At 42.9% G+C, this 25,722-nt stretch overlaps 1 protein-coding gene across 1 annotated transcript in view; it reads left to right on the top strand.

Moving 5' to 3' along the window:
• The window catches only part of AFF1 (ALF transcription elongation factor 1), a 218,310-nt gene extending 194,008 nt beyond the window's left edge, over positions 1-24,302 (top strand). Inside the window, exons 12-21 of the mRNA XM_079708903.1 lie at positions 992-1,930; positions 10,926-11,029; positions 11,682-11,928; positions 12,631-12,722; positions 12,894-12,954; positions 16,926-17,062; positions 17,667-17,738; positions 18,165-18,305; positions 20,211-20,434; positions 23,673-24,302. Coding sequence (XP_079565029.1) covers positions 992-1,930; positions 10,926-11,029; positions 11,682-11,928; positions 12,631-12,722; positions 12,894-12,954; positions 16,926-17,062; positions 17,667-17,738; positions 18,165-18,305; positions 20,211-20,434; positions 23,673-23,794 — 2,139 coding nt within the window. The 3' untranslated portion in view covers positions 23,795-24,302. The remainder of the gene's footprint in view (positions 1-991; positions 1,931-10,925; positions 11,030-11,681; positions 11,929-12,630; positions 12,723-12,893; positions 12,955-16,925; positions 17,063-17,666; positions 17,739-18,164; positions 18,306-20,210; positions 20,435-23,672) is intronic.
• The last annotated feature ends 1,420 nt before the right edge of the window (positions 24,303-25,722 follow it).

The following is a 25,722-nucleotide window of genomic DNA, read 5'->3' as shown; positions in this document are numbered from 1 at the left end:
TGCAAGACATAATAGTAGAATTTGGAGATAAAGATGTCCTCATCATTGTTTTAATAAGATCTAATATCCCATTTGGAGAGAGAGAGCGCGCATGCATCAATAGTCAGTTATCAACAAAGATTTTAACAAGATATCTCCTGTTAAGATAACAGGAGAAGTCAGGGACTTCTGTTTATTTGCCAAGTGAGTTGCACAGATAATCAGTATAATCTCACTGCTCTTAATTGTGTGCTCTGGAGCCTCCCTGTGTTCCTTAGAAAAATAGGTGCTATTTCAGAGACTGCCTGTAACGGGAGACTTCATGTTTGATTTTTAAAGAATTCAAGTGGGACTAATGGCTGGCTAATGTGACCTCACTTGGTTCTTTTTACCCAGTTGTAAAATTTGAAAATCAGAAGACAGTGTGTCTGCGATAAACTGAAAGCTGTGTCATGTATTAATATTTTTAAGTGAATAAGAGAAATGAAATCGTCTTGAAGAAAGTCATTTTCAATTGACAAGTACATCAAAAAAAGGGATAAAGCCTGAAACCCATCCATAATCACTAAGACTTACTCACTGACCTTCTTCTGAAAATCCTTGATGAAAAGATTCTTTTTAGTCTTCATTTTTCCCTATCATTTTCTGACAGAAGAGTTCACAAGCCAAAATGTGAAAATTCTGTTTAAATTATATGGTAATTACCAGTGGAACAAAATATTTATTACACAGATTTCTCCGCAGTTGCCAGTGGTCTACATTGGTCAGTATGTAATGGTCTATTATTAGTGTCGGCCACAGCAAAATTCCTGTAGCATGAAAAAATTGGAAGATTGTTTTAAGAGTTAATTGTTATAGAATTTGACCTATAATTAGAGGGGGGTCAAAAGGACCTGAATTCTTAGGTTTGGAGTGATTCCATCTCCCGGCCAGTCCTGTAGGATTGGGTGACTAACCCAGAAGAGTATCATTATTGGTCAGTTAACCCTATCTTCTTTTTCCTTGTTTGTAGCCTGAACCTCCAACAACAAACAAATGGCAGCTGGACAACTGGCTGACCAAAGTCAGCCAGCCCGCGCCGCCCACCGAGGCCCCGGGCAGCGCCGAGCCCCCGGCCCGGCACCCGGACAGTAAAGGCAAGGGTGGCGACGGCGCCACTGGAGGTCACGAGCGCCCGGAGTCCAAAGAGCCTCCCCCTAAAAGCTCCAGCAAAGCCCCTCGGGTGCCTTCCGAAGGCCCCCATGCGGGCAAGAGGAGCTGTCAGAAGTCCCCTGCCCATCAGGAGCCCCCACAGAGGCAAACCGTGGGATCCAAACAACCCAAGAAGCCCGTAAAGGCCTCCGCCCCGGGGCATGCGGATGTGCATGCAGGTGCGCGCGCCAGTCTGCTGGTGGAGAGCGAGCCTGGACTTCCTCCCCAAGCCTCCAAAGACCAGCCTTCCAAAGACAAGCCCAAGGTGAAGACGAAAGGGCGGCCCCGTGCCGCAGAGAGCCGTGAGCCCAAGCCGGTGGCGCCCACCCCCAGCGAACGGAAGAAGCACAGGAGCGGCCCCCCGGCCCCCCCGAAGGCACCTCCTAAGGACGCGGCGGAGGACAGGAGCCCCGAGCACTTTGCCCTCGTCCCCCTGACCCAGAGCCAGGGCCCTGCCCGCAGCGGCGGCACCAGGACTAGTGGCTGCCGACTGGCAGTGGTCGTCCAGGAGGACCGCCGCAAGGACAAACCCCTGGTGCCTTTGAGAGACACCAAGCTGCTCTCCCCGCTCAGGGACACTCCGCTCCCGCAAAGCTTGATGGTGAAGATTACCCTGGACCTCCTCTCTCGGGTACCCCAGCCTCCTGGGAAGGGCAGCCGCCCCAAGAAACCGGAAGACAAACAGCCATCGGCAGCGAAGAAGGCAGATTCTGAGAAGAGAAGCTCAGAAAACTCAAGCAAGTTGGCCAAAAAGAGAAAGGTGAGTGGGGGGCTGACCTTCCCCTACAGTGTGGAACATACCTGCTGTGGACTTGGGGCTGTCTTTGGCCCTTGATTTTAACTCTGAATCGTCTTAGAAGAGGCTGGAAATCTTTGGATTCCATGTTGCCTTTGCGACTATACCAGAGTTAGTCTTTTACTGCAGATAAGTGTTGATAAATGCCAGATTGCTTTAAGTCTTGCTAGTTTGAAAAAAAAGATGAGGCAGTCATTGAAAAGGATATCTTGCTTTAGAATAATATAGCATTAAGGGTATGTTTTTATCTATTGTGATAATATTGGTATTTACCACCTGGCTCATTAGGTTTTGCCTTAGAAATTAAAACCTTACATGAACTGAAATGTTAATTCTGAATTACTGACAGGAGTGTTATATATTAAATTTTACTCCTGTACTTTGATCATTTTGATACTGATATTATATCCGTGTTTTAACTCATGGCCACCTAACACCTCATTAGTTTGAAACCACCAGATTTAGAATTTGTGACTCCCATTAATGACTTTTACTAATGAGCAGAGCATTATGAAAAAAAAGTTTTAGAGCTATAGAGATGGTTGGGGCATCTTTTTGGGTAATATAGGCTGTTATGGTACATTGTGAAGTATTGAAATCTGTCATTTATCATAGTATTTGGAAGCTTCACTTAAGGAATGAACATAGTAAAATAATAATAATAATAATAATCCCTGCATTATTTAAGACCCTTGTTACTTGGTCATATACACTATTTTGAATAATCGCCTTTCAATCTTTATTCTGAATTATTGAGCTCTTGATATATATTTTTTGCTGCTTCTTGATGGTGAAAGATTAGTGAGTTTTCCCCACAGTGGCATTCCCAAGCCAGCCTACCCAGGATTCAGAGTGAAAGGCACAAGATGGGCCAACTCTTTCCTGCTGAGAAGGAATATAAACACTCTTATAAATACATAAAAAACTCTTACTCAGTTGTGGAAGTTGAGCTAAGAATAACAAGGACAAAAAGATCATGAAGACTGCTGTCATGTCTGATTTGACTGATTACTCCACTAGGTTAAAAATATAATGTGACTTTACCAAATAGTAAAGGGCGACAGTTTCTCGAGCACCTTGTCAAATGAGACGTGAGGGTGTGTATTGCCACCATAATTGCAGCGGGCAAGTCCAGTGGGGTGGGATCAAGTGCCACTTGGCAGTGCTGTTTCAGCTAGAGGAAGGTGTATTCTCATTCCTGATAACTAGTTTAGTTTTTTTTTTTAATTTTATTTATTTTTGGCTGCATTGGGTCTTCATTGCTGCACGTGAGTTTTCTCTAGTTGGGGCGAGCGGGGGCTACTCTTCGTTGCGGTGCGCGGGCTTCTCATTGCGGTGGTTTCTCTTGTTGCGGAGCACGGGCTCTAAGCGCGCAGGCTTCAGTAGTTGTGGTGCACGGGCTTAGTTGCTCCGCGGCATGTGGGATCTTCCCAGACCAGGGATTGAACCCGTGTCTCCTGCATTGGCAGGTGGATTCTTAACCACTGCACCACCAGGGAAGTCCTCGATAACTTTTAAAACGATGTGTGCCTGTAAGAGGTGTAAAACTTTATGGAGAAAATTATGATGGGCCAGGCTAGGAAAAGGTGCCTGCATCTAATATACCTGAGAAATCTTAAAAATATACTTTTTTTTCATGATGTATGTTTTATTTTATTTTGTACATATGTATATATCACATCATCTTCTTTTAAATTAATTTTTATTGGAGTATAGTTGCTTTACAATGTTGTGTTAATTTCTACTGTACAGCAAAATGAATCAGCTCTATGTGTACAAATATCCCCTCTTTTTTGGATTTCCTTCCCATTTAGGTCACCACAGAGCACTGAGTAGAGTTCCCTGAGCTATACAGTAGGTTCTCATTAGTTACCTATTTTATACATAGAATCAATAGCAAAAATACACTCTTTTACCTCCTCCTGGGAAGTCTTTTGTCACCTGTCCCCCAGCTACCCTAATACTATCTAGTCTCCACTGCTGACCTTCTGCGTCAGCTGGAGTGGGGAGAAGTATTAGCTTCTAAAGCGCTTACTAACCAGGGGTAAATGTTGGAAATTGGAGGCTCCCCAGACAGTTGTCAGACCAGTCCACCCTCCAGTGCAAATCTAGAAGCTCTGCTTGCAGCTCCAGAAAGGGAAATTCAGCTGTCCCTGTTGAGTATATGAACTGTGCCCTCTGAAAGCCATTTCCAGCCCTTGGCTGAGCTCTCCTAGGGCAGCTTATTTATCTTTCTGTTCAAAAGATGGAGAAATAATGACTGCCTCATCTTAGGCAAGTCCACGCTTGCCTTAAAGCTCTGGCAGGCAGCTGAGAGATCTGGCTCTGGGAACAGCCTGCCTCCCTGCTGTGGGACTGACAGGATCAGGGACTGAACCAGTGGTTACAAACCCTGGCTGCACATTCCTGTCCCCCAGGGAACCCTCAGTACTGGTGGCAGGATGTGTGCCACCCCCCAGCCCCACACTCCCATTGTTATTTTCTAACTCCTCAGGTGATCCTAATGCCTAAGGCTCTGGAGCAGAACCTTATTACCAGGCCAGGATTGTATAAAGCTAGTGTTTTGGACCAAGAAATCTCTCCAGTGTGGTGCATTTAGACATCATGGATCTCGACAACCAGGAATTCCTGGCCTGAAGTATGTCACTGGTTAGAAACATTACTTAGGAGTTTTCAGATAAATATAAACATCAGCCAACAGTGTCACTGGTTAGAAACATTACTTAGGAGCTTTCAGATAAATATAAACATGATCAGAGAACTGTGTGTCATTGGTTTTCCTTCCTGCTGGATTCCAGGTGGTGATATTAATACTGAACATCGTAACCTCAGGTTCTCTCTGCAAGGGGCAGGCTCCCCCTTTCCTGTCAGGACCCTGACTCTACTTGCTCAGGGTACCTTTGGCCACCACCCTTGGACGAGCGGGGCAGCTCTGTGGGCAGCCCAGTTCTCTTTTTAAGCTTAGGTGCTTTCCCCCGAATTTGGATAGTGAAGACCTGTTCATTTTCTTCATATTGAGTGTGAACACTAGAAAAAACGCCACGAGAATATAGTGAGAGCCGTTGAATAATGTTCCTGCTCCTTTGCATTAGTGGGATTTATTTAAAGGTTCATCCCTCTCTTGGCACAAAATTTAACAAATATTTTCAGAGGGTTAACAAACCCTTAAAGCCATTTTAGACTCAAAAGTGTGAGAAAAAGATCATAAAGAGTTAGAGAACACGGGGACATGGGGAGGTGGAAGAGTAAGCTGGGATGAAGTGACAGAGTGGCATGGACATATATACACTACCCAGTGTAAAATAGATAGCTAGTGGGAAGCAGCTGCATAGCACAGGGAGATCAGCTCGGTGCTTTGTGACCACCTAAGGGGGTGGGAGAGGGAGGGTGGGAGAGGGAGGGTGGGAGGGAGACGCAAGAGGGAGGGGATATGTGGATATATGTATATGTATAGCTGATTTACTTTGTTATACAGCAGCAACTAACACACCATTGTAAAGCAATTATACTCCAATAAAGATGTTAAAAAAAAGGATTCCATTATGAAGATTAAATATTCCCCCCAAGTCTCCCCTTATATTTTAAAAACCATATTTTTTAAGCCTGAAAAAAAAAGAGTTAATAGTGGTTAATAGCTGTGATGAAGCCATCAAATGTGGCACCTATAGAAATGTACCTATATTTTTTTCCCCCCTTTTTCTTTTTTTTCTTCTACTTTAAAGGAGTGGGTTGGGGACAATTCATGAGAAAAAAGAGAAAACTGTGAGGGTAAGTAGACATTAACTCACATGGTGCTCCTTACATAAACTACAGAATTTCTTCAACCTGATTACAGTTTAGAATTTAAAATAGAACTTACATTTTCTTTTATATAATTTTTAAGCTTTATGTTTTCCAGACTTGGAAGAAAAGTTGAAGTTGAGAAGCACAAGATAATATACAATCAGGACAGTGCAAATGAGAGGATTCTAAAAGCACACCAAACATGCATAGAGCTAAGCATTGCTCTCGGTGCTTTCATAGATATCCTCATTTCATTCAGTCACCTTATAGATGTCTTTCAAATAAAATGCTGGACTGTCTCAACAGTCGTTTAGACAAATAACAGAACTGGGAGGTTACATTCATTCAGGTCTTTCCCTTTTTATAAATAACTGCTTTACGGACCCAGAAGCTTGGACACTTTTGGAAAAACATTTCAGTGCCATTGTTTATGTGTGTTTTGAGGAGTGGGGAGGGAAGTTATGGGATCTGGTGAGAAAATGTGCATTTTTATTGCTTGATGGTTAGTTCAGACCTTCCCAAGATCTGACTGTTTTCTCTTGGGTTGTTTCTCCAGATCAACCTTCCCAGTTATTATCCTTCAAAATCAAGGGTTTGAAAAGTCATCCCTATAATTTCCTAAAGCCACTTACATCTAATTTCTTCATGCCTGTTAGTTACCCTAAAAGCATCATCTGAAGAGCTGTTTTAGGGTCAGTCTAATGCCTGTGTATTCCCTCACCCAAAAGAAGGAAAAGAGTGGATTCCCTTTGCTTTTCTGTGGTACTTTCCCCAGTGAATATAACCTGCCTCATTCTTGGGGTCAGCTTGGACTGACCTGCTGTGGCGTCGTCTTATTGAACCTCCTGCAGAGGCAAATCCCAGAAAAGTACCTGAACTTCCCCAAAGGCTGCTTCTCTGCTTTTGCTATGCTCCATGTGCTACCAAGCATATTTGCTTCCCTGTGGGAGAGGAGGATAGAGTTTAGAATTGGAGTGCGGAGGCCGCATGTGTCTCTTGTTCAGCTGCTACCTTCTATAGATGGGGTCCAGAAAGGCCTTCCATCACTTGGCTGCTTAGCAAAAGCAGGTCTGGAGCTCAGTATGCTGACCCCTCCCAGTCTAGTGGATCTTGGCTCCTTTGCTCTCTTTCACATCTTTTTTTTTTTTAATATTTATTATTTATGTATTTATTTATTGTATTTATGTTTGGCTGCATTGGGTCTCAGTTGTGGCACGTGGGATCTTCGTTGAGGAATGCAGGATCTGTCGTGGTGTGCGGGCTTCTCTCTAGTTGTGGCATGCGGGTTTTCTCTTCTCTAGTTGTGCGCAAGCTCCAGGGCTCGTGGGCTCTGTTGTTTGCAGCACGAAGTTTCTCTCCTTGAGGTCCACGAGCTCAGTAGTTGTGGCGTGTGGGCTTAGTTGCCCTGCAGCATGTGGAATCTTTGTTCCCTGACCAGGGATTAAACCTGCATCCCCTGCATTGGAAGGCAGATTCTTTACCACTCGACCACCAGGGAAGTCCCTCTTTCACACCTTTCTTGCTTTTAGTAGGGTGGGGCTGGAGGAGCAGGGTGTGTGTGTGCAAGTACCTGTTAGGGGGTGGGTGCAGGTTGGGGGGCGTTGGTGGCATTCTTGGAGCAAGGCCTGAGGTCGTACTTCCAGATCAGTGTACTGACGGGCTGTTACCATATCATCCCTGGCTCAACCCCTCCATTGTCCCCACTCCTGCCACCCTAGTGCCCGCCACACTTTAGCTTCCCTTCCAGATGCCCGTCATCTCTCCCCATCATGGCTAAGCTCTGAGTCGATTATCTTTCTGCCTGTTAGAAACTATGGCCCCAAACGAGTGTTAGTTCTAAAACAGCCGCTTTCACTGCCCCCTGTTATCCATGGCACCTAGTTGGTGAGTCAGGTGCTGGGGCAGGCAGCAGGCTGCCCTGGAGGCCTTCTCTTCAGAAACCGGCTTGGCCTAGCACAGTCCCGGATCTTCCTTTTATGGTGTTCATTCTTGCCCTTTTGCTCCACTCTGTAGGTGGAGCAGCATTTGGCAGATAATCTGAGGCTGCCTGACCCAACAGGCTAAGAAGAGTAAACAAGTCAGTTAGGAACAGTCATCGGCCGGCAGGCTCCTCCTGTTGGAGATGCGGGCACCGTCGAGACATTGTCCTTCTGGAAAAAGGGAGTGTCCAAGACCCAGACCTTAGACAGGGGTCCCTGAAATGGGAGTTGATCTATGGATAAGCCACTGAGCAAAGGAGACTCCTTTTTCCTTCTGAAGAGAGGACGTCACTCTCACCTCACTTTCAAATAGCTTCTTGACCCAGAAACATCTCAAGAACTCCTTGCCTTCTGTTTTCCAGTCTTGGAATTCAAGTCTGTGTTTCCTGCCACCCAGGATCAGATGACTCCCTCTCTCATGGCGCTTTGCTAAATCCATCCACTTAGGGTTGTAGTGCAGGTCTGCTTCTGGGCCAGCTGACGAATGCTCACAGAGTGCCTGCTCTGGGGATGCCTCTGGGACTCTTCCTACAGAAGACAAGAGGGTTCCAACTACAAAAATACTGACCCCAGCCCGCAGGCGTGAATTCGGGTCAAAGCAAGCACAGTCAACAGAAGGGGATTTTGCTTAATTGGTTTAACGGCTTACATTCTACCAGCTGACAGAGTATTAGCAGCTTCTAAGTTGCTACATGTCAGCGTAAAGTGTATTATTCCAGTAAGTGCCAACATAGTTGTTAAAGCTGGCATTGAAGTTAGTCTTTGGTGATTCTTGGTTTGGGGCTGTGCTCTTGAGTCACTGATTGGCACAAGCCAGGGTCAAAACCAGTTTGTGAGGATTGACTCACTATGAATCTTATTTTCATGTGTGGTTTATAAGGCCTGCCACTTTGGTTTCTAGTTATAACTAGAATGTCCTAAGCAGCATGGAGATATACAAACAAAAACTAACTCTCATTCCACCTCTGGGGTTTGGTGTTTTCTTTAGAAAGTAACCTTGTGGACCATTTATGCTTAGCTTTGTCTTGGGGACTTATCCCACATGTCCTTAACTGCCTGGAATTGCCTTCCATTTAAAAAACTATGTATTACTAACTACTTCATGTGCAAGTTAATTATCTGCCTGGGTATTTTAGCCAATTCTGTGACTTTTCCCAAAGATAAATTTCCCACCCTCTTGTAATGCTTGCTGGGCCAGCTGTGTGGCCTTTAATCTAAAACTCAAGAGAATTCACTGGGGCCATTGGTAGCAGAGCCTCTTGGCCACAGTGGGTGTAGTGATAAGGGGACACCCCTTAGTAGTAGGGTTCTATTTTAACCAGTCACTTCTGGTTTATTCTTTCTTCTCTGCCAACATTGAGTTCATTATGAATTGTTGAATGGAGGGTGAGTTACATGCTGGGCAGAGCTGCAACAGGCCTCTCCTGACCTGTGCCAGGACCTTTCATCTGTCCTGAACTGTGCTCCAGGCTTGTGCTGCCGGCCTGCACTGCCTGTCACGTGAGAAACAGCCGTGTGAAATTTACTGTTTCAGCCGTGCCTGTGGGATGTGCTTATTCACATAATGTGTTCTCTCCTTATGAAGTCCCTCAAGACCCTTTTTCCCCGGTCTTCTGTAATGAATGGTTATATTTCTGAGCAACTGATTTGTTTTTATCTTACCTAACCTATACATTTAATAATTCTTTCTTTGCATCGGCTCATTGGAAGTTCAAGGTCCATTTTGCAGATCACCTCTAGAAAAATGTGTAAAACAGTTCTGACCCACATACATAACTTAAAATTTTCTAGTAGCTACGTTAAGAATATAAAAAGGGGGCTTCCCTGGTGGCGCGGTGGTTGAGAGTCCGCCTGCCGGTGCAGGGGACACGGGTTCGTGCCCCGGTCCGGGAAGATCCCACATGCCGCGGAGCGGCTGGGCCCGTGAGCCATGGCCGCTGAGCCTGTGCGTCCGGAGCCTGTGCTCCGCAACGGGAGAGGCCACAACAGTGAGAGGCCCACATACCGCGCAAAAAAAAAAAAAAAAAGAATATAAAAAGGAAAAAAAACAGTGAAAAATAATTTAATCCAATGTGTCTAAAATTACCACTTAAGTATTTCATCAGTAGAAAAATGATTACGTTCTCCTTTTTTGGACAAAATCCCTGACTTCACTTGTCGCTGTGGACTAGCCGTGTCCAAGTGCTGTGCAGCTCTGGGATGGAGTGTGCAGGACAGAGTGGAATCGGCTTCCAGTGGTACCGAAGTACCAGCCTTCCCTTGGATTTCTTTCCTCCACCCATATTTTCCCTTCTTCTTAATGTCCTCACCTGTGCAGACACCGGGAGATGAACGCCAAGTATCCTTATAAGCCACCTTGAATGGTCCATTTTGAAACAAGAGAGAGAAGTTTTCTGCAGAATTTATGAAAGGCTGGATGGAGGCGCACACCCAGGCATGCTTGCTTGCAGAATGCCGGGGGAGAGAAGGGCATGTTTTGCTATTTCCCTCCTTTTGAGCAGGGCCAGGCCGCTGATTAGCGCCTGGGCAGAGCTTGAGCCTACACATCTTAATTTATTCATTTTTCTTGGAGAAATTCAGAGAATGAGGGAGAGACTGTGGTGAAAACCGGGGCCTCCCACAATGAGATCATTTGAAGAATGTTGTTTTTCCCTTTAAGGCTCTAAGAGAGGATTTAGGGTTTTTTAGGGATTGTCCTAGATTGGCTGGTGGTGTCCCAGATTTCTCTCCCTGTGAGCTGACAGTTGAGGAGTTTAATTCTAAAGCACCTGAGTCGATTGAAGGACTCCCACCCGTCGCTTCACTGTCCTTGCTAGAAAGCTTTCTTCCCACAGGGCCATTACGTGAGCACAGACCAGGGGGAAGGAGCCTGCATTTTGGACTTTCTGTAAATTTGATATACATGTTGTCATGGGAAAACGCAACTGTTTTCTTCCTGGATAGAGAAAAACCTGGTTCTTTCCTTAGTCCTTCCTCATGTACAAATCCGTCTCAGTACAAATCACATCAAATCTAGATGGTCTGCTGCCCTCACCACCCACCCACCCCCATACACAGTGTAGATACTTACAAGGTTTCTGTGTGTGTTTAGAAGTTTCCAAAAGTCTGCTTGCTCTCATTGACCTTGCTGCATATTTTTTTCTATTTTGTCTGTACAATTATGTTTGTAATAATTTGCTGTTATACTACAATAATAGGGTGAAGCAGAAAGAGACCACAATAGCAAGAAAATCAGGGTGGAGAAAGAAGTCAAATCGCAGTCGTCACCCTCATCCTCCCACAAAGAATCTTCTAAATCAAAGTGAGTATAGAGATTAGGAACAGGCTGCGAAGGTGATCGAATCTTCCTGGGTGGCAACATGGCAAAGCGTTTTTCTTCTGCAGTAGAACAAGAGAATAGTGAACTCGTCGGGCTCGTTTTGACGATAAAAGTTCTGTTTGTTTTCCTTCACGAGGACCTTAGAGGAATTAACGGTTCATTTGGCAGCAAACTTAGATTTATCAGAAGCACAAAAAGACTTGGCAAAAACAAGTGAGTCATGTCACCATGTAGGAACGAACAGAGATTTGAAAGAGAGGGAGAGAAGGGGTCAGATGTGAAGGGGGCAGAGAGGAGGTGGCAGCTGGGCCTGCCTGCTTGGCAGAGACAAGGTGCAGGTTGGGCAGCAGCTACTGCAGAGTGACTCGCTTGGGTAAAGGTAAGACCATTGGCAGACTCCGCAAGCTTAGTGACAAATCGTACAACTTCATTTATTACTCACAGGTAGGACTGTAGTTTGCAAAGGCATCAAAAAAAGGGCTCTGAAATTTGGCCTTTCTACAAAAATGGATGTCATGGCTCTGTGATATCTTTATCTTTTGTGTCAACAGCCGTTTTGTCCTTATAACTCAACAACTAAGTTATACGGTTCATGTTTTGCCTTAACTTAGTTTTGCATGATGTTTCATTCCAGAACGCCCAGGCCCTCCTCTGAGCCCTCAAAGAAGGAAATGCTTCCCCCTTCACTTGTGTCATCCTCGTCCTCATCCTCCCAGAAGCCAGCCAAGCCTGCACAAAAGAGGTCAAGGCAGGAAGCAGACCCCAGTGGCCAGGACCCTCCCAAAAGTGCCAGTAGTACCAAGGGCAACCACAGAGACTCTTCTGTTTCCAAGCACAGAAAAGTAGAGGGGAAGGGCTCTGGAAGCTCTACAGAACACAAAGTAAGGAGGGGAGGCAGGAATGTATGAAAGGGAATGTGTTGGTGTGTCTTTACTTTAAATGCCCAAATAAGATAAGTTTTCTACCATGGTATTTCAGAGCTATTCATCACTTTTAATAAAGCAGTAATGAGTTATTTGTGCTTAAAGCTCTACTTTTCAGAGGGAGAGTAAAAGATAGTTCATATTACCTGAAAATTTAGGTGGCAGTTTATTCTTCTTAAAGTGAAAAATCAGAATAGATTTTTGTGTTAATTTTCTATCAGGTGTTTTGCAGTAAAACATGATTACCCTGGTTAGTTCTTGGTATGGATGTTTGATCTCAAATACTTTCATTATTAGTGATAATGAGGGGAAAAGTATCCACTTTCTTGAATACAGATTCCTTCCTTCCTGTTAACCTGGGGTAGGTGAGTGTGTGTGTGTGTGTGTGTGTATGTATTGCTTAAGAGAAAATGTTAAATTTGGCTTTGTTGATAATCTGTTCTCTTGGGCATTCTTGTCTTATGGCTTTTCTGTGTCCCCGATACAATCCAAATCTACAGTTTCAGTTGAATCTAGCTGAAAAAGTGCATGACCAAGCTAGAGTGTGCAGCATTTGAGTTCCTTGCTTTTGAACGATTTGGGGCTAATTTAGAGAGACGGTACAGTTAGGCCAATGGTCTTAAATGTTACAGGGTGATTGATGTGGTGATCTTTTTTAAGGGATCTTCTGGAGATACTGCAAATCGTTTTCCAGTGCCTTCTTTGCCAAACGGTAACTCCAAGCCAGGGAAGCCTCACATGAAGTTGGACAAGTAAGACTTTGGATGCTGCTGCTTCTCCCTCCCCCTCCCCTTCCCCCTGCCTCCTCCTTGCCCTGCGTCTCCTCCCATCCTTGTCCCCCTCCAGTCGTCTTAAGTCATCTTGCCCCAGTCCAGTACTTTTAGGTTCCTGTGACCCACCCCTGGTCTTTTCTTCTCTTTCAGACAACAAGCAGATTTTCACATGAAGGAGGCCAAAAGGTTGAAGGACAAAGCAGAATTAGTGGTCAGTCTTGGCTCGTTCTCCCTTTGGTGGAATGTTTTCCGATCAGACACTTGCCGTCTGGTTCCAAATCACTAACTGTGGCTTGGGGGCGGGATGGGGGGTAGGGCTGCGGGGGCCTGACGTTGGCCGCAGTGTAAGCAGGGTCAGCAGGGTCAGAATGAGCGAGGGCGGAGCGGTTCCTAGGGAAGCGACACTGTTCTGACTTCACTGATTCCGTCTGATCATGGGCAGATAGACAAAGTACTAGTTTCACGTTTTATATCTAAATGAATGAAAGTTGATCTACCTGGTAGTGTTTTATTTAATATACATGAGGGCTTTCTTGTCCCACCGAATCAATTCTTTGGATGTGAAAAACAACTCTGGCTTACTGAAAGCTGGTCAATTTGTGGTCACCCCAAAACATTTCAAAAAGTGAGGTAGCCTGTTTGCATTCCAAAATTATCTTAACGCCCTGTTCACTGTTAGAGGCTAACAGTGAACAGTGGACCAGTACCATCAGATGAAATTTTAAGGTGAAGGTGATGATTGCACTGTTGGTAAACATGCCTTAAAGAAACGAACTCTCGGACTTCCCTGGTGGCGCGGTGGTTGAGAGTCCGCTTGCCGATGCAGGGGACACGGGTTCGTGCCCTGGTCCGGGAGGATCCCACGTGCCGCGGAGCGGCTGGGCCCGTGGGCCATGGCCGCTGAGTCTGTGCGTCCGGAGCCTGTGCTCCGCAGCGGGAGAGGCCACAACAGTGAGAGGCCCGTGTAACCGCACCCCCCGCCCAAAAAAAAAAAAAAGAAAAAAGAAACGAACTCTCTTTACCTGGTGGCTGTTGGACTTTCTAGAAGGTGGTAGTTTTGTTAATTGCATACATAAATAATGCTTTTATTTCTCTGCTGCAGTATAGTTATATAATGCTTGCCCTTTGTCATATTTAAGCATCTAAGACTCTGGGGCCTTTATTTGCTTGGTGTATTCCCCACACCTAAACCCCTGCAGATACCGTATGTTGAACTTTGTACCACAAGAGAACAGCATCGGTTGCCTTGATTCTGCCACAGGCAAACCTAACCACAAACTCTGGAGGTCCACAGGGATTGAATCAGATCAGTCCATGGTGGCCTCAAAATCCTAGCCCAGTGTTCTTCAACCCCAGTCTGTAGCCTGGCATCTGTTGTCAGGCTGGGAAGGGCTGGGCCGAGACCCTTTTATCAGGTCCCCATTCATTGGAGTAAAATGTTGATTGAGTCCTTACCTTGCTGGATGCTGTAGGAGAGTCAAAGATAAATTAGACACTGTCTGTCAAGTGACCCTGTACCAGCATGACCTGAGTCAGGTTAAGATGCCTCAGATAGCACCAAAACAGTGGTATCTTTCTAACCTCTTCCTTTCAGTTCTCCAAGGCTGTTACTAGAACTGTATGAATCTTTTGATTTTTGAGAAAGAGTAAATATTCAGTACTTTGTCAGCCAGTTATCAAAAACTTACCTTGACACTGGGCACTAGATTCCTTCATTATTCAAACAAGATTAATACTCCAGGGAACTGTGTTTTTGTGTTGCTTTTAATCTATGCATATGCACATCTTCTTTCTCCCTTCCTATGGCTATTGCATCCCATTTTAGTAAGTAATGTTAGCTCATTCCACTCTCAAAATATGCCAGTTTGGACAGAAACCTGATTGGCCAGCCTCTTCACAATATTCTCCTTTACTTGCACAATGTCTCAAAGATGACCATCTGGGGCTTCCCTTGTGGTGCAGTGGTTGAGAGTCTGCCTGCCAATGCAGGGGACACGGGTTCGAGTCCCAGTCTGGGAAGATCCCACATGCCACGGAGCAACTGGGCCCGTGAGCCACAACTACTGAGCCTGTGCGTCTGGAGCCTGTGCTCTGCAACAAGAGAGGCCACGATAGTGAGAGGCACACACACCGTGATGAAGAGTGGCCCCCGCTCGCCACAACTAGAGAAAGCCCTTGCACAGAAATGAAGACCCAACACAACAATAAATGAATAAATTAATTAAAAATTAAAAAAAAAAAAAAGATGACCATCTTGCATTCCAGATAGTGAAGTGCACAACTGAATATAGAGTAGTGTATTTCACCTCTATTCTTATTTTACTTACTGTTAAGGAAATTAGAGCTCTACTAGTTTAACCCTGTCTCAGGAGATACATAGAGTTATCACAGGAATATTTTCATTATTAACTTTACAAAATACTTAAGGAAGTGGATACTGGCAAATTGCTTTAGTATAGTTTCTTTTGTTTCTACCCTAAGGCCAATATAAATTTTGGAAATCCCATGAAAAAGATGGTATTGAATAAATAAACTTGAAGAGTTAAATTCGCACCAGTGAAGCAAACCAATAAGGCCCTATACTGTTGATTATTTGGGACATGCTGATTTGATTTTTAGTCTTTCTGTCACTAATTTTCTGAGCCTGGGTTCTCTAGAAAAAAAAAAAATATATATATATATATATTTTTTTTTTTTTTTTGCAGTATGCGGGCTTCTCACTGTTGTGGCCTCTCCCGTTGCAGAGCACAGGCTCTGGACGCTCAGGCCCAGCGGCCATGGCTCACGGGCCCAGCCGCTCCGTGGCATGTGGGATCTTCCCAGACCAGGGCATGAACCCATGTCCCCCGCATCGGCAGGTGGACTCTCGACCACTGCGCCACCAGGGAAGCCCCTAGAAAAAATAAAGCAAGTTTTTTTTTTTTTGTTTTGGCCATGCCGCATGGCGTATGGGTTCTTAATTCCCCGACCAGGGATCAAACTCATACCCCCTGCATTGGGAGCACCGAGTCTTAACCACTGGACTGCCAGGGAAGTCCCTCAAGTTATTTTTAAAAATTAAAATTAGGGGCTTCCCTGGTGGCGCAGTGGTTGAGAGTCCGCCTGCCGATGCAGGGGACACGGGTTCATGCCCCGGTCTGGGAAGATCCCACATGCCGCGGAGCGGCTGGGCCCATGAGCCATGGCCGCTGAGCCTGAGCATCCAGAGCCTGTGCTCCACAATGGGAGAGGCCCACGTACCGCAAAAAATAAATAAATAAAATAAAATAAAATAAAATAAAATTAGTAGCCATCTTTCTTTGCCAAACCTTCTTTCTTTGCTGATGTGTCACCATCTCCTTACACTCCACTTGCACCTTTATGGTTTTCATTCATTCTTTTTGAACATATCAAAGTAGAGACATTAGCAGAAACTACAGCCTTGCAAATGTCGTGTTGATCAGTTGCTCTTACAATGTGTGCTGCATATGACATCTCATATGTAGTGAGACTCGGCACAGTCCCAGTCAGGTTGGCTGAATTCCACCAAGTGAGAAGAGCGTAAGTGACAAAATATGTATTCGGGGTTAGATGACCACCAATATCTGATTGCATTCATATTTCTACATTCCTGTTAAGGGACTCTGAAATTTTATCCCTGTTGGCCCAGGGGATAGCCTTGTGCCCTTAACCCAGACTCCCAGAGGAGATGACCTGTTGGGCTCTAAAATACATAAAAAGATTATTGTTCGCCATGAAATCTAAGATGCTTGTAAACCATAACATTTTTTACTTATTATAAGATAAACTTCAACATGTACAAAGAAACTGTTTCTGCATTATTCTAGTTGTGTAGAATAACCTATTTGCCAGGAAAATCATATGATGGGTAATTGCACACTAGTAACAAGGGGACCATGTACTGAGTTCCTTAGTTTGAATATGTACTTTAATAAGGTTTTGAGAGTATAGTCTTATTACAAGATTGTTGTCTCTTTCCTACTGAATTTTTAGTAAAAGAAAATTCTCAGTAGGTCAGAGCTGACGGGCTTTGGTTATTATATCGAGTTTGTTTGTTCTCACACTTCTCTCTAGCCATAGTTAAATTAAGACAGTGGAGGGAAGTTTCTGTAAAGAATGTGTGTGAGAAACTAAGTAAAAGTCCGTGTTAGGCTTAACAGTGACCCTGTTCTTCGCCCACAGACAGACAAGGTTGGGAAGGCCTTTAAGTACCTGGAAGCTGCCTTGTCCTTTATTGAGTGTGGCATTGCCATGGAATTGGAAAGCCCAGCGTCCAAGTCGGCTTGCTCCATCTATGCAGAAACCCTAGACCTCATCAAGTAAGTGCAGACTTATTTTGCCTTCCTTTTAAGTACTTCTCTGTCCTTTATTGCTTTAATCCATTTGAACTTTGGTCTGAAGACAGCTTAACAAAGGGGAGTCTTTAAAAAAGTTACTGATCCAGAAACTTTTTTTTTTTTTTTTTTTTTGTCATGAACTAAAAATGTATTCCAGATGAAGTGCTAGAGCAGAACAACTGGGTTGGTCTGCATTCATTTTGCCAAGTGCACGGTGAAATGCCAAACCCTTCAGGGAGAGGGTTGGTTTTTCCAGTTTTACTTTCTTATCAGATGCCCTCTCATCTCAGCTGAAGCTCTCGTCTTTGTTTATTACCTGCATTTCAGGAGGGGACTCAGTAAGGATACAAGTCTACTTGGTTTCAAGCAGGTGGACAGGTCAGAGAAAAGGCATGTCCTCGCCTAATTTTCTGAATGGCCTGAATTGTTGCTCTAAAGCCTTATTTTTCTTCTGCGTTGCTGTCATGTCTTCACATCTTCAGGAAAAATCAATATAAAACCAAGACAAACATAATAAGATATCTTTGTGTCTGGGATTTTCTGACTGCCTTTTTTTAACCTGATGTACATTTGTATTTTCCTATAGATTCATAATGTCATTAAAATCTTTCTCGGATGCCACAACACCAACACAGGAGAAAATATTTGCTGTTTTATGGTGTGTATCTTTTTCTTTGTCTAAATAGCAAATTACATCTGCTTTTGCATATCTGTTTTCTTAAAGTGAAAATGATCATGAAAAGCGAATCACTACCAGAAAGTGGTAGGATGTGTGGTCAAGGGGTTAATCCCACTGATGGTTAATTATTATGAAATGGCATCTGCTGCCATTTTACTGATGACTTCGGTCTTGTGACTTAAATTATATCCTTGTATATTTGTGTTGTTTCACCAGTATTTACTTCTGACGCTAGTGTGAACAGTGCAGTGAGATTCTCGATATTCTTTCTCGCGTCGATGAGGAAAACCCAGTATGTTCATTAGGGTGAACAGTAGGGAAAAGGTTAGGCGGCTTGCTCTCTGTAGTAGTGATACTCATGAATCGGAGCTAATGCTTCACTTCACCTTATGTTTATGTTCACAGCATGCGTTGCCAGTCCATTTTGAACATGGCTATGTTTCGTTGTAAAAAAGATATAGCAATAAAGTATTCCCGTACTCTTAATGAACACTTCTTCAAGACTTCTTCCAAAGTTGCCCAGGCACCTTCTCCATGCATCGCAAGGTAATGATCAGTCTAATTTAAATAACTTTCAAAATTAAGTTCTTTCTTTCTTTACCTCTTGCTGTGACTTTGTTTCAAAAATTGTTTACATCCATGTGCTGATTTGCTCATTCAACTGAAATCATTAGCACATTTCTACCTTTTTGAGGAATAGTTAGAAATCAGGGTGTTTGCTGGTTGGGCAATATAAATTAAAAAGATAACTACAGAGAATCTAGGGTCCAGGTTTTAGAACTTTGAGGATATTTGGATATCCCCAACAATGTAAAACAGGCGGAGCCAGCGGAGCCAGTGGAACCAGAGCCAAGGTCCTTTCTCCTTCTATGCAGCACGCTGTCTTAGTGTTTCAGTAAACAAGAACTTTCCCTAACCAATTCCCTCCTACCTTCTCCAGGGTCTGTAACAGTGATATTAAGAATCAAAACAGCTATCTCTAGCTGAATTTTCCCCCCACTTTGTGAACTGAAATTGGTCATCTGTTCCATAAGCTGTCGAAAAACAGAGTCCTTGTGCGGGTGTTTTTAAGATGAAGATAGAATTTTCTTCCCTTTGGTACTTGCCTAGTATTTTTTTTTTTTTAATTTGGTCGTATTCCTTGAAAAGCTCCCAGTTCTGACGGGTTTTGCTATTTTAAGAACATCACCTAGAAGATTGCCCCATTTCCAGCACATTCAAAAGAAGAGATTCCCATATGGCCTCTCTTAAAAAAAGAAAGTCCTGATTGAGAAGCAACTTCTTTACCTCTGAAAATGTTCATGACTCCTACCTCTGAGATATTATTCTAAGTTAATAGGTTGTCAGTCACATGGTTTTAGATCACTCCTTCACCGTTTGTCTAGCACCTTCCTGGTACCAAGCCTTGTTTTAGGCGCAGGGAAGCAGCAGTAAACAAAGCAGACAGGAATTGCTGCCCTCGGGGAGCTTCTGCTCTAGTTCTTCAAAATGAACTTTCTGCTGGGGATGCTTAGGATCCATTAGAGTTCATGAAGCCCAAGGGCAGATGTACTATGTGATGAGGCCACTGCTGCTGACCCATCTTTCCATTTCATATCCATCACTTCTTAACGTCTGAGTGACTTCACTTGTGTTTCTTGTTTGATCCGCATCAAGGCACTTGTGAACTTGCAGGTTCAGGTGGACAGTCACTAGGAGAACACAGAGCACAGTGTGAGTCCCCTAATGCCCAGTCTCCTCGTGGGCTGCCCTCTGTTCAGTCAGTTATGGGCTCAGCAGGTGTTTATCCAGAGCACCTCCTGTGCTAAGGGCTAGAAATGCAGAGATGAGGAAGAGATGGTCCCTGCCTGCGAGGTGCTTGTGAGGCAGGAAAAGGAATAGACAGAAAAGTATAATGAGGTGTGATAAATGCAAAGAGACAAGTTCAAGTGGTGACAGAAAGGAAGCTGTGCTGTATCCCCAGTGTCTGGAGGAGCTCTACTTGCAGAGTAGGAGCTCAGTGATGTGTATTGAGTGGATGAGAGAATGAATATATCGGAGATGAGGACCATCTTCTCAGGGGAAGTACTGTCTTCCTAGGAGAAGTTGGAATAGGGGTTGGGGAGAGAAGGGATTCCAGGCAAGGGAGTAAAATATGTAAAGGGCCTGGGAAATACACTTGGAATACAGATTTGCCCACCTGATTCTGTGTCCAGTGAAGAACACCTTACGTCTCTCCAGTTACTTTTTCCATTTGGAGGGCCCCATCCCACTGTGTTTTATGAAATAAATTTCTGGAATACTGAAGGTGAAGGGTGCCTCTCTGACCTTGTAGAAGTGATTTTAGAAGTGATTGTCATTTTGGCAAGTACACGCTAAAGCCTTGTGACTTGGACTGCAGTTCCAGAAACAGGAGATCTGTGATCTGGGAGTTCAGGTGACTAACCAGTTCTCTTTTCTTCCACCTTCCAGAAGCACAGGCACACCATCCCCCCTCTCTCCGATGCCTTCTCCAGCCAGCTCCATAGGATCCCAGTCAAGTGCTGGCAGTGTGGGGAGCGGGGGGATGCCCGCCACCATCAGCACCCCAGTCACCATCCAAAACATGACATCTTCCTATGTCACCATTACTTCCCATGTCCTTACCGCCTTTGATCTTTGGGAACAGGCTGAGGTCCTTACCAGGAAGAATAAAGGTAAATGGTTCTGTCGTGGTTATTACTGGGCCATGGGGATTGGGAGGGGAGTAACATTGTATTTTCTGTTCAGTGTTTTGGCTTTTTTTTTTTCCTTTTTAAAAATTATAGTTGATTTACAATGTTGTGTTAATTTCTGCTGTACAGCAAAGTGATTCAGTTACACACATAAATATATTCTTTTTCATATTCTTTTCCATTATGGTTTATCACAGGATATTGAATATAGTTCCCTGTGCTATACAGTAGAACTCTGTTGTGTATCCATTCTATATGTAATAGTTTGCATCAACTAACCCCAAACTCCCAGTCCATCCCTCTCCTGCCTCCCCTACCCCTTGGCAACCACAAGTCTGTTTTTGTTTGTAGATAGGTTCATTTGTTCCACATTTTATATTCCACATATAAGTGATATCCTATAGTGTTTGTCTTTCTCTGTCTGACCTTACTTCACTCAGTATGATAATTTCTAAGTCCATCCATGTTGCTGCAAATGGCATTATTTCATTCTTTTTCATGGCTGAATAGTATTCCATTGTATATATGTACCACATCTTTATACGTTCACCTGTCAATGGACATTTAGGTTGTTTCCATGTTGTGGCTATTGTGAATAGTGCTGCTGTGAACATAAGGGTGCATGTATCTTTTTGAGTTAAAGTTTTGTCCGGATATGTGCCCAGGAGTGGGATTGCTGGATCATATGGTAGTTCTATTTTTAGCTTTCTGAGGAACCTCCATACTGTTTTCCATAGTGGCTGCACTAACTCACATTCCCACCATCTGTTCAGTGTTTTGAAGAAAAGGAAGTATGCAGCTGTTTACTCTTCTCACATTTTCTCCATGCTGTCACAATTCTTTCTTGAGCTCTGTGACATGGAGATAGATTTCTGTGACTAGATCTTAGCAAAATTAAATCAGAAGTGGCTTTAGCACGTTGCCCCTTTGGAAGTTTTGGTATCGTTATTGCACCCTGAACTGAAGTGCTAGCAAAAGGGCTAAGCAAATGCAGATGGAAAGTCATTGGCTGTCCCCGGGCACAACACATTTGAGATGGGAAGTAGCATAACCTAAAATACTGCATTTATTCTTCAACTCAGAAATGTAAAATGGATGGAGCACCTGATGGCTGAGGAAGAAAAAAGCAGCTGAAACTACAAATACATATTTGTTTCATAATCACTAACTTTAAGCCAGTAGTTCTCTAATTTACGGGTCTTCATAAGATGTACTGTACAATGCTCAGTTGTTATGTCATTCAAAGACATCAGGTTCATCTGTTTACCAAGCTAGCAACATAGTATGTAGTTTCGCTTTTTTTAATGCAACAGCTGTGCGGAAATTTTTTTATCATTAACACTTGAAGTAATAAAATAGGCTTCATTTATTAATAAATATTTCATTTGATTTATTTTTATATTATAGTTCCATTTGTGAGGCTTGTGACTTTTGTTTATCAGCTATAATTTCTACACTTGTAAGGCTTAAAAAGAAGCAAACAAGTTAAAAAAAAGAAAATTGCAAATAACATTTGTCCCTTCAGTCTTCACTTAGTTGTGTAATTGTTTTAATTCACTTTGCCTTTGCAGAAGTTTGGGTACATTTGAAGTGCTATTGAGTCTCATCTGGGAAGATTATGTAAATTGCATTCTCCTTGCTTATTATATGGGTAGAATGGGAAAAAAAGGAAGACAACTTCTCATTAAATTCTGTGCATATTTCTGTTATGCTTTCTGTTTCTGTAGTTGGTTCTGAGGTGAATATGCCCTATTCTGTTTGGAAGAATGGCCTTTTAGTTATATAGCCAAAGACATTTAGTATTTTCTGGTTCCTTAAGGTGTTATTGTACCATTTTGTAAAAGGAATATTATTATTACTTATTAAAATTATTTGGTAAATATTTTTGACAAATTACCTTCTGAAGCAGCCACAACTTAGAAAGATAATGTCAAAACTAAGGTGATTTAAAAAAAAAAAAAAAAAAGACCCAGCCAAAATAAGGTGTGAATTTCTCATACTGTTAAATTGAAATTGGTAACAAAATGTATCCCCTTCCAGTTTACTTTTTTGGGTTTTAGAGTAATTGAAAATTTTATTTTATTATATTTAAAATAATTTCTAAGTGTGAGCAGCAAGACTGACTGTAGTTTCAGTTTTTATTTTCTGTGGACAGACTTAATAAACTAGAGACCCTGAAGCAGGATTACCCAAACTGTAGTGTCAGGATTTTAGCTGTACCAGAGGCCTTTATGTGCTACACATAATTTGTATAAAGTTTTATATGTGCAAATTGGGTACATAAATAGTCTCTATTTTTCTAAGGGAATGCAATAAATGTAGCATCGTGAATAAATATAACTTTTATAATCCTTAAAAATATACTGCGTTTATTGCTTGTTTTCAGTATATGTTAAGAAAGATGGTTAGCAGTAGTATAGGAAATATGGCTTAGTAAATATTCTTGGGTCTTGTTTGTGAAGATCGCCCTTGGAGAAATCCAAGGTTTAGGAGATGGTCAAGCACCGGTTAGAGGAACTGCTTGGTGTCAGTGCTAGTGACCACTGAGGAAATGCTTATATGTAAATACCAGATTAAAGCCTTGACATGCTCTTTCCTGGCTATAGGGAAGAAGTCGGCCAGCTGGCTGTGGCCACTTACTTTCCTCACAGCGTCTTCAAACCTTGTTTTCTTTCTTAGCAAACTAATGATGCTTTTTTTTTTAAAGCATGTTCAATATTTTTATTTGTTTATTTTCATTCATGTGTCCATTGATCCAAAAGTATAAATTATTTTCCACTGTCAGCCACTGTGCCAGGCATTATGGAGTCAACTCTGAAACAAACTTAGTTCTTAGCAAACTAATGATGCTTGTTTTCTTTCTTAGCAAACTAATGATGCTTTTTTTAACATGTTTAGTATTTTTATTTGTTTATTTTCATTCATGTGTCCATTGATCCAAAAGTATAAATTGAGTATTTTCCACTGTCAGCCACTGTGCCAGGCATTATGGAGTCAACTCTGAAACAAATTTAGTTCCTCCCTTTTTAGACTAGTTGAGGGATGTGGAGAGTTAGCAGACCATTACAGTAGATTGTGAAGTTTTTTTTCTTTTTTTACTCTGCTAGATGACATACAGAATACTGTGGGAATGTAGTTTCTGGAGCCTTGCCTTTTTATGTTTTCACGTTTATTTTGTGTGTGCACGTTTGTTTACATGTAGGGTTTGCTTTGTTTGCAGAATTCTTTGCTCAGCTTGGCACAGGTGTGTGTGCCCTGGCCCTTGACAGCAGTCTGATGGACCTGGTGCGCTATACAAGACAGGGCTTTCAGCGGCTGAAACAAGTAACCAAAACACCTTAATGGAGGCCCAGGTTGATCTGATGCCTTGGGGACTTTTTTGCACGTTGGAAGCCTCAAAACAGTCCAGACATTTGTCTCATCAGGATACCAAACTTGAGAAGAGAAGCACCATGAGATGGCCAGGACATTTGTTCACTGAAACTCAAGAACTGTGGAATCATTGGTTGGACAGGATGGTTTTGTAGAAGCAGAAATGAGGAGGCTGGCCTCAGAGATGATCTTGCCTTTCCTTCCTAAAGGACAGAAGTGCAATGTAGCCTGAGTGGGCGTATGAATGGTCTAGAAACATTTCCGTCTTTTTTTAACCAGCAGGATGCAAATGAAATGAGGAGAAGCAATTTCAACTCTGAAAGCAAATTCACATCATCTCAGTAGCCACATTAGTTCATTCCTAGAAGGAATTTTTTTTTTTTTAAACAGTGAATTGTGGTGTAGGGTTTTGTGGGTGATTTTTTTTTCTTTTAAGTTTTGGGGGAAATATTTGTTTAATAAATTCTAATGGTCATCTATAAAACATAAGTTGTGAAGGACTCCACTGTACCCCACTTTCTGCCATTGAACAGTGGCTTTGATAATACCAGGTATTGTCCTAATTTATGAAATTGAAGGCAACCCACCCCCCGACCCCCCATTGCCTGGATACTGCACGTTCAACCCAGCTCTGATTTCTCCGTTACTGTGCTGGAAGGCGGCCCCGTCGGGCTGGGGGAGAGAGGAGCTACAGCGCACAGGGAAGCCGTCTCCATCCCCATCCGCATCCCCATCTCCATGTACCACGGAGGACTGGGCGCTGGAGGACTGGGCGCTGCTGTTCCAACCCCCTGCTCCAGAGAAAGGCAGTCACATTGACTGTACTCTGCATTTTCTACTTTGGGGAAGAAGGAAACCAACATTTATCAGTGACCAGATGGTTGAAGTGCTTTTCAATTTTTGTTTAAGTAGAGCTGGAATTTGAGGTGCTGATCTGTGGTCTACAGTTATGTGGTAACTCACATTGTCTACCAACTCAGAGTTTTGTCAGCGAACAAAGAAAAATGAAATCTACTTCTTAGAGAGGCTATATTTTTCTGCTACGAATTTCTTTATATTTATAGCAAAACTAGACTTGGAGAGCCCTTGATTGTCTAGGGGAAATTAACTCCCCGAGAGGCTGTGGAGATTCGGGGGGGTTTATTAGACTTTCAGAAAAAAAAAAAGTCACCACATGCCTTCAGGCCAGAGTGTTCTCAATCAACTAGATGTGATTAGATTGAAGAGGAACTGGGGCCTTCCCATAAGTTGTTATTGCCAGATTCTATACATTAAACCAAGTTTATTTTGAATGACCTAAAGTGGGGGGAAAAAAACCAAACCGAATTCCCACATATCCATAAGCACAGATTTTTTTCATTGAAACTTTGAGGGTTATTATTGGAAGCATTATTTTGAGTGCAGTGTTTTTAGAAGCCAATTCTTTTTATCCCTTTTAGAAGTAGAATTTGCACATCTATTACAATTGAGGAGTGAGTGTTAACGCTACAACTGGTTTATTTTTCTGCCTTCATCCCATTCCGCCCCCTATGTGTTTCCTACCAAGCATGTTTGACATTGTCATGTTTATTAGTGAAGAAGCAAGTACCATCTTTATTTATAATGAAGAGGCCTAAGGTCCATATGATGAATGTAAGAACTTTCTTTGTAATTGGTAACTATATAAAAGGGATGTGTAGCGGATGGGAGTGATGCTTATTTTTCACAATATGAATTGTTTGTCTGAAGCTGTTCCTTCAGTGTCTTACAGTATCCAGCCTGTTCTTTGGTTATCACTAGCTAGGACAGAGGTCTGTTACTTCATGTTTAGGTTAAAGCGAGAGAATTACAACAGTAGTAATATCTGAGCATAAGAACTTGATGTGCGATCTTGATGGACTGACTTCGTTTACTGATGT

Source organism: Hyperoodon ampullatus, assembly GCF_949752795.1.
Source record: "Hyperoodon ampullatus genome assembly, chromosome: 1".
Lineage (NCBI taxonomy): Eukaryota > Metazoa > Chordata > Mammalia > Artiodactyla > Ziphiidae > Hyperoodon > Hyperoodon ampullatus.
Note: the sequence above shows the minus strand (reverse complement) of the source record. Positions and strands in the feature narration are given on the sequence as shown.